We start from the raw sequence: 10,382 nt of genomic DNA, 5'->3' as shown, positions 1-10,382 counted from the left end.
ATGACAAAACTGAGGGTGGTTCTCGAACCACTTCAACTCAGGCTTAAGCGTCTTGATGGTAGCCACCGTGTTACTCACATAACACTTGCTCTGTATCTTGCATGTCTTGGTGAACTCGGTGTTCTTGAAGTATAGCACATCAGGTGGCAATGGTTGGCATTCCTGAAAACCATATAAAATTATATTAACATTTTATTTATTAATCTGTCCAGAAGGAATAAGGGTCATATAATTTTTTTTCCTAGTAATACTAGTCGCACCAGTAATACACCAATAATAACAAATTTTTTTAACTAAAACGAGAGAAATAATTTTGGGAATGAGTACCTGAGATGTCGCTGACAGATGATCAGTCTCATTCTCCTGTGCAGGATGATCAGTCTCGTTTTCATGTGCTGACAGATCATCCCTATCATTTCCAGTTGAAAACTCTTCTACATGTTGTTCTTCTACAGGAGCAATGTTTCTTTTTGTAGACTTTCCTTTCTTCTGCTTAGTATTTTTCTTTCCTCCACGCTTTGGTCTTGTCATTATCTCGATCTTCTGGATATCCTGTAACAAAAAACATTCAATCATAATTGAAACTGAAACCGACTTTCAATCTGCATATGTTCACTTATCCAACATTCAATTCAGTATTATTACATTCCAAAGTTTCACACAAACAATTACATAAACACTAATACTAATAAGAACTATAACCAAATCGCTTTCAATCAGCATAGATAAATCTGTTCCCTTTCAAACCCTATTTCTAGAAAGATCCACATTGCTTCCCTTTCAAATCGCTTCTATTTTCTCATTCCAATAATCATTTAACCATTCACACACAAATTTCTACCAATTATTTTTGAACCCACATTACAAATGAACATAGAACTCAAAAGAAAGAGGAAGAAAGAAAAAACTTACCCAGATTTTTGAAAATGAGGAAGATGGAACCGAAGGCTTCTGTTGAAGGAGACACACGGAATTGAAAGCTTCTGTAAGAGAGAGGTGATTCGTCGCACAGATTGATTTCGAACAAAGAGAAGAAGAATAGGTGATTTCGTCGATTAGGGTTTGCACCAAAAGGAAAAGGGGTAAAGTGGTGTCGGGGTGGTCGGGACGCAAGTTCTAAGGGGAAGAGGAAAGAAGAAAAAACTCTGATTAGGTTAGAGGGTTAGCTTAGGTTTAATTGTAGTTTTGTAAGTTTATTAAGGGTAATTTAGTATTTACTGACATTTTTGTAATTAAAATAAATAAAAAATTAAATGATTTATTAGGTGGGGTAAATAAGCATGAACGATAGAGTTACTAGGGCAAATAAGAATAAAGTCCATTTGAGATTTTTTTTTTTTTAATCTTCGGAGAAATTTGCTGTGTAATATAAATTTAGTTCACATTCGCTTTTTTAGCTCCCTTATTTTTCTTGACGTCTGTTTTGGGCTTTATTGTCTTGGTCTTCTCGTCTACATCTGAAAAAAATCTGTACTCGTGACCTTTGAAAAGTAGTATTTTATTTCAAAAATAAAAAAGAAAAGTAGTATTTTAATAATATGTGGTCATATTTTTGTGGGAATCAAAACCTTTTTTTTTGTCAACCTTACTATTAAACATTAGTAAATGTTACATATTGTTTTTCCAACTTACAACATAATTTGAGTTTGTAATCCTACCCCTCTTTAGCTAATTTATCTGCAACAACATTACGAGACCTTTCAATCTTTTGGAAGCAAAAGTTGTATTCGTTCCCTCTTGCCAGATTGACAATATCTTTCATGTGAGTTGGACAATGAGTTCCTTTCGAAGTGATGTGGCAAGCTTGATGAGATTGTTTTGAGATTGTATCATAAAGATCAGAGGAATCTCCATAGAAGGTGACTGTGTAATATCTTAGCTTCCTCAATTTTATTATCGCCATTCTCAATGCTTCTGCTTCAGCTTCTAGTGGAGAATTGACTGGTTCTATTGCTGCCTTTCCTTCCAATATAACTTTTGCTTCAGAGTTGAATAGAGCCCAACCAATTCCAGCCTTGTCCTTTGGTGACGTCCAAGAACCATCTACAAAGCATCACAAAGTATTAGCTTTTATAATTATATCATCAATGCTGCTACATCTTTTCGGGGCAGTAATAGTATAGCTTTCAGGTAGCTCAACTTGTAACTCATTTGCCTCTGATGTATTTTTCCAGATTTTATTATAGTCTATCAGTGCCTGATTGATAACATCAGGTATGGGCTTTCTCTTTCCATTACCGAGGGTAAGCAGTATGCTTACGTTTTCTAATAATGAGTTACGTAGTAAGTTGTCACCTGGTGTCCGGATAGATGGTGTCATGTTCCATATTTCCTTGTTGTTTCTGCATTGGAAGATCAGATGGTTTGTTGTCTCCTGATGTTCACCACACAATTGACATGTGTTATCTCCCACCATTTTTCTTTTGTGCAAGTTCTCTTCAGTAGAGATTGAATTATGAGCTACTTTCCACCAAAAATGTTTGATCTTTGGTGGAGCATCTAGTTTCCTAATTCTACTACAAACATCACTCAAGAGGTTTCTATCTACATTGCCAGTATTTGGCTTATCTTGATGTAGACAGAAATTACGTAAAAATTTATAACCTGATTTGGCTGAATATTGGTCATCATTTGTATGGATCCAAATAGTAGAATCACTAACTCCTGTGATTGACGGCCGTATGGTCTTGATGATCTCTACATCCATTGGATCTACAAAAGAGATAAGTTGGAATCAAAACTTATTTAGCGAAGATGGAAAAAATGTTTTAGGTGTTTGAAAATACGAGATCTTATGAAAAATTAGATTATTTATGAAGACATATGCTTACTCTAAAGAGATTGAATTGAAAGACTGTTGAACAAAAGCATGTCAGATTCAGAAGGCTTGTACGTAAAATCAAGATGAAGATTGAATGAAAGACTTGACAAGAATGAAAACTGCTAGGGAAGAGGAAGATAAAAGTCTAGAGATGAACGATGGAAATAAAGGCCAAGGTACAATAAAAACTAAAAGATTGGATGCTTTATTTGCAGAAAAGCTGGTCAGTCGAAGAGAGAGTGTCCATAAAGACATAACAAACAGTCATCAGCTATAGATTCAGCCAATGTGGTGTCTGAAACCAAGCAGCCACTGGTGCTAACTGCGAGTGTTCACGAGACGAAGGAGGAGTGGGTTCTTGACTCGGAATGCTTATTACATATCATCACAAAGAGATGTTTTGTTTGACTTCAAGGAAGTGGAAGATGGTATACGGTTTGATGGCAAACAATATGCATTGTGATGTCAAAGACATTGGTATATTCAAATCATAAATTGTGATGGAAAAGAAGTTATACTCACCGAAGTACTTTACATGCCAAATATGAGTACAAATCTCATCTCATATGGCATGCTAGAGAAGGCTTGTTGCACATACACGGAGGAGACTTTAAGATTGAAGTTTACAAGGATGGAGAGAAGGTAATAACTGAAAATTATAAGGAATAATTATATTACCTACAAGGAACATTGTCAAAGGTGGATGAACTGATACTATGATGGGTGCAATGTCTATTCGCAAGAGTCTATCACCTTTACATGTTGAATGTGAAACTTTGATATGGGCGATGGAGTGCATGAAGACCTTACAAATCTCTGAAGTGGTGTTTGCAAATGACTGCTCTTAACTGGTGAAGATGGTGTCTACACCAACAGAATGGCCGGTGTTCACTACACACATAGAGGAGTTTCTGCGATGTAAGGAATTTTTTCATCCCTTTACTATTTAACATATTCCGAGGGCACAAAATACAATGGCAGATAAGCTGGCATGAGGTGCTAGGAATCAGCCTTTTGCTATGGTTTATGTTGACTCATTTCCCCCGAGGTGGCTCTTGGATTAGGAATCAACTTAGTTTCGTTTTGGCCTTTTGTTGTAAAAAATAAAAAAGAACATTGTCAAAGGCATAAGCAAATCTGAGAAACGCAGAACCAAATAAGATTAATCTTTGGCATTCAAGACTCGGGTATATGAAGTCTTACTTACGTTTCTACCGGGTTAGGGCATGACTGGTTTCCCCGCTACCATCCGCAAACGCAGCTTTTGCGGTTTGTAGCGGTTGTTGGTGTTTTGCAACAATCATTCAAATTGCTCTATACCGCTTCAAGCCTCTTAAATTCAAAAGCTGGTTCCAGCTAGCGTTTGCGGTTGCGGGATGGTAAATTTTTTTTTCTTTTTTAAAAAAAAATATAAATACAAAAATAAAAATAAAAATTTTAAATTGAAATAATATAAATCAGAAAAATATATCTATTATATTTTAATTTATATTATAAATTTTAAAAATAAAAATATTTTCAATAATTTCAATAATTTTAAAAAATTTTAAAATATAATTTTTATATTTATTATAATATTATGATGTTTGATATTTTTATAATTATATAAAATATAAATATTGTTAATTTATTATTTAACCACTATTGTATTTGGTGGTTAACCAATCATAAGTATCCCGCAAACGCACCAATTTCTAACCGCAGTACCAGTCGTACAAATCTTTTAAAACCGCAACCATCCGCATCCGCAAACTTCCGCGATCGCAGCCGATGCGGTTACACCAGTCATGCCCTTAATAAATAATAATCCTTCTAGATCTTTTCCCTAACTTCTGAAATGTCCTTCTAGATCTTTTTTCTTTTAATTTGTGTTTTTACCGGGTTAATAATTTTATTAATATATAATTATGTTTACAAAGTTATTACAGAAAGTAATGAAGATAAATATCTTATAAACAAATATATATCATACACTAAAAATAATTCAACAAATATGTAAACTATCAGCGTTTTTTATGGGCAATTCTATCAACTAGACTATTTTAAAAAAAATTGTCACAAAAAAGGTTCACAAAGATTAAACTTGCCAAAATATCTCATTAAATAGGTAAAAGACATTTATTTCCTAGATATATAAATATAAATAAATAAAAAATAATTTTTTTATAGTTTTGAATTATATGTTTTCAAATTTGAAAATTTTATAAGAGAGTCAAATTTTCAAAAAAATGAATTTTTTAAATTCAATTTTTTTTAAAAAAATTCAAAAATGCTTTTGAATCTATTTTTAATTTTTATTTTTTAAACATCACTCCCAAAACCCCCACTCTTAACTATAAATTATAAGCTTAGATTAATTAACCTTAGGATTATAAGTGTATATTTACTTTTTTCGAAATTTTTTGTTATTTTAATCTTTTGAGACTATATTTTTGACAAAACTTTTTTAGGGATATCATAAGGAAATTCTCTCTTTTTTTTTACTGAAACATCACTTATAACTGGATTAATTTGTATTGTTACTTTGGCAAAAACTAATTTTCTTCTGCGGATTCCATTTGTTATACTAAACTACATTTGGGTAACCAAACGGTTATAGTTCGTTTATAGTTTATCTCATCGGTAAAAAAATATTATGAATCAAAATTAAAAAGATCTTATCCATTTTACATTGGTTGATATAGCTATATAAATTTTTATATGAAAGCAAGGTAGTTACATTTCAGAAAATTTTAATATCTAACAATAGTGACATGCCTTTTTCTTAAGGTAAGAGAAAAGATAAAGCTTATACGAGATTTTACTAAAAAAATTCTTCATATCGTGTGGAAAACAAATAGTTTTTTAGAAAAGTTTTTTTTTTTTTGAAAAAAGGCTTAGTTTTTTAGAAAAGTTTGGTGGTAATTTTTTGGACACTACGTAAATTTGTATGTCTTATGTTTAATAAATAATATTTATAGCAAATTAAGTTTTCACTGTTTTGTCAGTTTGAATTTGGACTTCAATCGAGTTGTTTATAATGGTAGTCCACTAATATATAATCTTACCTTCGAGTTAGTTAAAAAAAATTCAAACTTGGATTACATAGTATGTAGCTAATCCATTATGTATCATTAAATACGTTCGTAGGCGTTCATTCCGGAACCGTTCAGCTAGCAGGAAAGGTCTATAAAAAAAATAAACTTGTGTTTGTTCTACAGACTTATTTACGTATTGCATTACAAAACTAACTATTTCATTGGAAATTTTGAAATTAGACAAACCAATACTTAACCATTGAATCTTCCTATTCTTTATCTTCTCCTCTTTGTGTTTTGTTTTCTGATTTCTTTAAGTTCCCAATAAAAGAAAAGAACAATGCAAGAAAAAAGTTGGTCGTCAAAGATACATAGACAGTTAAAAAAAACATGAGAGCAAGCACCACTTGACTACAATGCACACATTACAACAGTGGAAGCTCGTAAAAGCTAACCAATCTCAAAGACGGTAGGTAAAGCTTGACGTTTCAACCGTGGAAATTTTACCACTTATCACCTCTCGGAACTAATGCTCGAAGCTTTCTTATGCTTCCCACGACGTTCTTTCACATCCTTAAGCTTCTCTATCTTCACATTCTCGTTGTTTGACTTTGACACAGATCCTTCTTGAGCACTGCACATTTGATGTGACTTCAGCTTAATACCAAACCACGTTTTGCTACCGCTTCCCGAACCACCACCGCCACCACCTTTTGTCGTCTTACCAAGCTTCTCAATCTCCTGTCTCATATTGGAACATTCTTTCTCTAACTCACAAACCCTCATTCTCATACTGTCCATTCCAACTTTCAACACTTGATTCTCTCTTACTGCAGTTGCCCATCCTCCTCCTCCTTCGGTTGATCCTCCTGCAAATCCGCCGCTTCTTAACTGTCTTGATCCGCCATCAAGGTTGTCTGAAACGAGGAAGCATCCAGCTACAGAGGTCCTGAGCTGAAGCTGCTCAAAGAAGAGGACCTGGACGATTACTCTTAGAGGTAACCTCTCGTTCTGCGCCGCGTGTGTGCAAGCTTCTAAAGAGAGCTTCTGGCAATCTAACAGCCTGCAAAGATTCTCTCTTTCTGTTTCCGCTAACCAAGGATGATGCTGCAAATCATCAAAAGAAAAAAAAAACAAACTTAATATGTATGCGTTAAAGAAACACCAAGATTAATGGGTTCTTACCTTTAGGAAAATGTCTATGGCACGATAGAGTCCATCATCCAAGAGTCTAGCATACTCAGGAACAGAAGCAGCTAAAGCTTGGAACTTTGGAAGCTTGAGATTGACATCAGGTGCCACTTCAGCAAGATACCCATCGATCAGCTTTGCAACCGCTGTCATTGGCGTTATTAACCGTGGTGATCCGATTACATTCCCATCATCCACCGAAGAACAAGGAGAGCCAACGTCAGCAGGCATAATCTGATCCGTACTAAGAAAATGGTCCAAGATCCTCTGCACAGAGTCAACGTCGTATAGAGTCTCCATCGTGTGAGAAAAGCTAGGCATCACAAGATCTTCCAACGCCGCCTGGTCAAGCTGCATCCCTATCCTCTTCTCCAAGTTCGCTACGCAGCTCGGACTGGCTTTCAAAATCTTGGCGATTCTAAGCATGTCGGCGAAAAACTTGGTCGGAACCAAACCTTTCTGCATGCGGAGAAGCTCCTCGGTCTCTTCAAGCAAGCGCTTCTGCTCTTCTTCGGAGAGTACGCTCCCCGAGCTCAGAGGCGTGCTGAAACGGCCGCTGGATTCAGGTGGGCCACCGCGTCGCCTTTTTAGGCCTGGCAAGTGTTTTCTTGTGTAGTGGGTTAAGGAACCGGCGATGATGTCTTCTCTTATGCCTCTGGAGTCCATGACTGTGATGAGTCTCTTGAAAAGAGGAAAGCTAAGCATGGACGCATCCTCGTACCACCAGTCTGAGCTAGTTTGTCTAGGTCTCGCCCCCGTGCTTATCCCGTTCCATAAAACGCTGCCACCTGGACTCTGCATGGGCCCGCCACCATGCTCCACGACTGGCCAGCCGAACAAGTTCGGGTCTGTGGATGCTCTCATGGCTAGTGACTCGATGCACTTCTTGGTAATGTTTAACTCATCGGCGTACTCGAGGACCTCGTCGCAGCTCTGAAGCGCTTTTACTGAATCTTTCCAGCTTTTGAGGACAACTTGGTTGAAAAACGTTTCGGTTTGAGAGATTAGGTTTCCTTCTCCATACTCTTCCGTCATCTCGAGAAGCTCAGCGGCGCATCTGAGGTATACGACGTTAGAAGCAGTGAGCTCGAGCTTCACGCCGTAGCAGAACTTGGCCACTAGCTCAAACGTTTTGTCTCCGCCGGGAAGATCGGAAATCTTGATGAGACAGTTATCATCGCCTTCTTTGGATGCTTTTGCGATCCTTCTTTCCATGACTCCACTTCTTGAGAGCAAAGGAAACTGCGATCAAGAAGTTATAAGAAAAAATATACAACATTCTTTCTCGAAGAAGAAGAGGCTTAGTAGAGACTGGTTTCTACAATAAGCGTCAGAACCCTCATCCTTACAAACAAAGGGACTGCCAGAACCCGAATGACTTTTGGTAGGAAGCATAAGAAGAGAGTTCAGCATATTGCATTGGTGAACAAAAGTTTCAACTACAGCGTCCAACAAAGTAAAGTACAAACTAAACACATGTTTGATAAATAGCAGACCAGATTTCCCCAGTGCCAAAGAAGGGCATAACATTCTAGAAGACTATATTCATTACAGATAAAGGGGACTTAACAACTGCGTTACAAGAAGAGAGAGTGTTGTCTTATTGTTTAAGATAATCAAATTACTATTACCAGAAGAGAGTGTGTTCGTCTTATTGTTTAAGCTAATCAAATTTACCTTGTGGAGATGGAAAGACATCTCTCCAACTTCAACGACAATATCACTCGGAAGTCCACTTGTGCAAAACCTGCAATTAGCAAAAAAAAAAAAAAAAAAAAAAATATCGCATTTTGGAGAATAAGATTTGACTGAGTAATGCAGAGACTAAAGGTCTCAAATTCAGTCAAAGGCTGAGCTGAGCCATTAGAAGTTGAAAATCAAGAAGAAGCAAAAAAAAGAGAGAGAGATAAAAATACCAAGCTTGGCCTTGTCTCTGGAAAGCATCAGATTTGGATCCCAGCTTCATGCAAGCCATACTTCCTCCCCTCCACAAAGAAGCTACAATAGCTAAGCCTCCCCCAAACTCAAAACCCAAAGTACAGCAGCAACCAAACCAAACCAAACCAAACCAAACCAGAAAAAAAAACTGCTAATTTGTCAGAAAGACAGAGACTTTAGATCCATCCCAGATCGATAGTTACTCAAAACAGATCAATTTCACTACTCATAGACATTTCAACAAACACTTAAGCTTCATCTTTTCTCCACATTCATTCAGTAAGCTCACAGCAATTAAAAACCTAAACCCCCAAAAGAATCAGACCCGATGTGTTAGAATCTTAAATATACTTATCTGCAACACCAAATTAAAGACGTTTTCCCCAAACAAATAAAAAGAGAAAAAAAAAGAAAAAAAAGAAGCCAGAAACCCAGCTAGACAAGAACAGCTAAGCAGAGAAGTTTACCAACTCTCTCTTGTTAGCTTTTATACGAGAATATTATGGGGGACCATAATTACATTTTTATTGTAAGAAAGATATGGAAAAATTATTAAATTTAGGAAAAATAGAAAATAGAGTTAACTGATTATTTCCGTATTGGTTGCTTTTATATTTGCAAATTATTTTTAATCCATAGTGAAATAAAAGGAAAGAGATGATGACATTTGAAAATCTCGAGATTTGGAGATAAAAGTTACTAATTCATGTGGGGTCCTTTGTGTCTTCAAACACACTCTCATTGTGTTGATTCTCGAACTTAGCAACACCTTTGTTTTGTAATTAAAATGTCTAGTACATGTGTGGGGTTTGATTAGTGATGTCCTAATCTCTGCTCGAAAGAATCCAATCTTTCCCATTAATCTTTGGCGGGCGAGCAAGGTTATTATGAAAATCATAATTTTTTATTTTACAACGAATATTTGCTTTTTCTTAATTGTTTGTAATGTTAGGAGTATTATTAGTATTAATCTACGACTATGTATTAATATATTTTTAGTGCTTTTATTAGCCGAATGTGTTTTTATCAAACTGTAAAAGTATTTAATGAAAAATCACACATCTACGCGCATAAATAAATAACGACAACTTTTGTAACAGTTAAAACGCAAACTCACATTAACACTGGATTAAAGTTCACGGTCATTAATGTCATATAATCAGTAAATCATAGTGATGTATATAGATAGACATACAGAAAAATAGATATAAGCGGAACTTAGAGAAATCATGGAAGACATTTTATTAACAAATTATTCCTCCACTATTAGTGACGAATGGAATGGGATTTTGTCCGTATTATCTATCTAACGAAGCATGTGGCTGAAGCTTCGTTGTCCGAAGATTTTTCTCGTTCAATCCTCCTGACGTAGCCATAACCAGCTTGGCCACGTGAAGTTTGACTTCTATCCTGGT

General features: G+C 35.7%; 2 protein-coding genes across 2 annotated transcripts; both read right to left on the bottom strand.

The window, feature by feature from the left end:
• Positions 1-1,640: 1,640 nt before the first annotated feature.
• On the bottom strand, positions 1,641-2,421 carry LOC106294795. Its single transcript, XM_013730453.1, has 2 exons — positions 2,296-2,421; positions 1,641-2,043 (listed from the first exon to the last, which is right to left on the bottom strand). The coding sequence occupies exons 1-2, from the start codon at positions 2,414-2,416 to the stop codon at positions 1,655-1,657; spliced, it is 510 nt and encodes a 169-aa protein (XP_013585907.1). The 5' UTR covers positions 2,417-2,421; the 3' UTR covers positions 1,641-1,654.
• Positions 2,422-6,163: 3,742 nt separating this feature from the next.
• Positions 6,164-9,443, bottom strand: LOC106294794 (BTB/POZ domain-containing protein At1g30440). Its single transcript, XM_013730452.1, has 4 exons — positions 8,946-9,443; positions 8,707-8,776; positions 7,024-8,271; positions 6,164-6,945 (listed from the first exon to the last, which is right to left on the bottom strand). The coding sequence occupies exons 1-4, from the start codon at positions 9,002-9,004 to the stop codon at positions 6,352-6,354; spliced, it is 1,971 nt and encodes a 656-aa protein (XP_013585906.1). The 5' UTR covers positions 9,005-9,443; the 3' UTR covers positions 6,164-6,351.
• Between the last annotated feature and the right edge of the window lie 939 nt (positions 9,444-10,382).

The sequence above is a fragment of the Brassica oleracea genome, chromosome C5 (genome assembly GCF_000695525.1).
Source record: "Brassica oleracea var. oleracea cultivar TO1000 chromosome C5, BOL, whole genome shotgun sequence".
In the NCBI taxonomy this organism is placed as follows: Eukaryota; Viridiplantae; Streptophyta; class Magnoliopsida; order Brassicales; family Brassicaceae; genus Brassica; species Brassica oleracea.
This window is presented reverse-complemented; position numbering and strand designations above follow the sequence as displayed.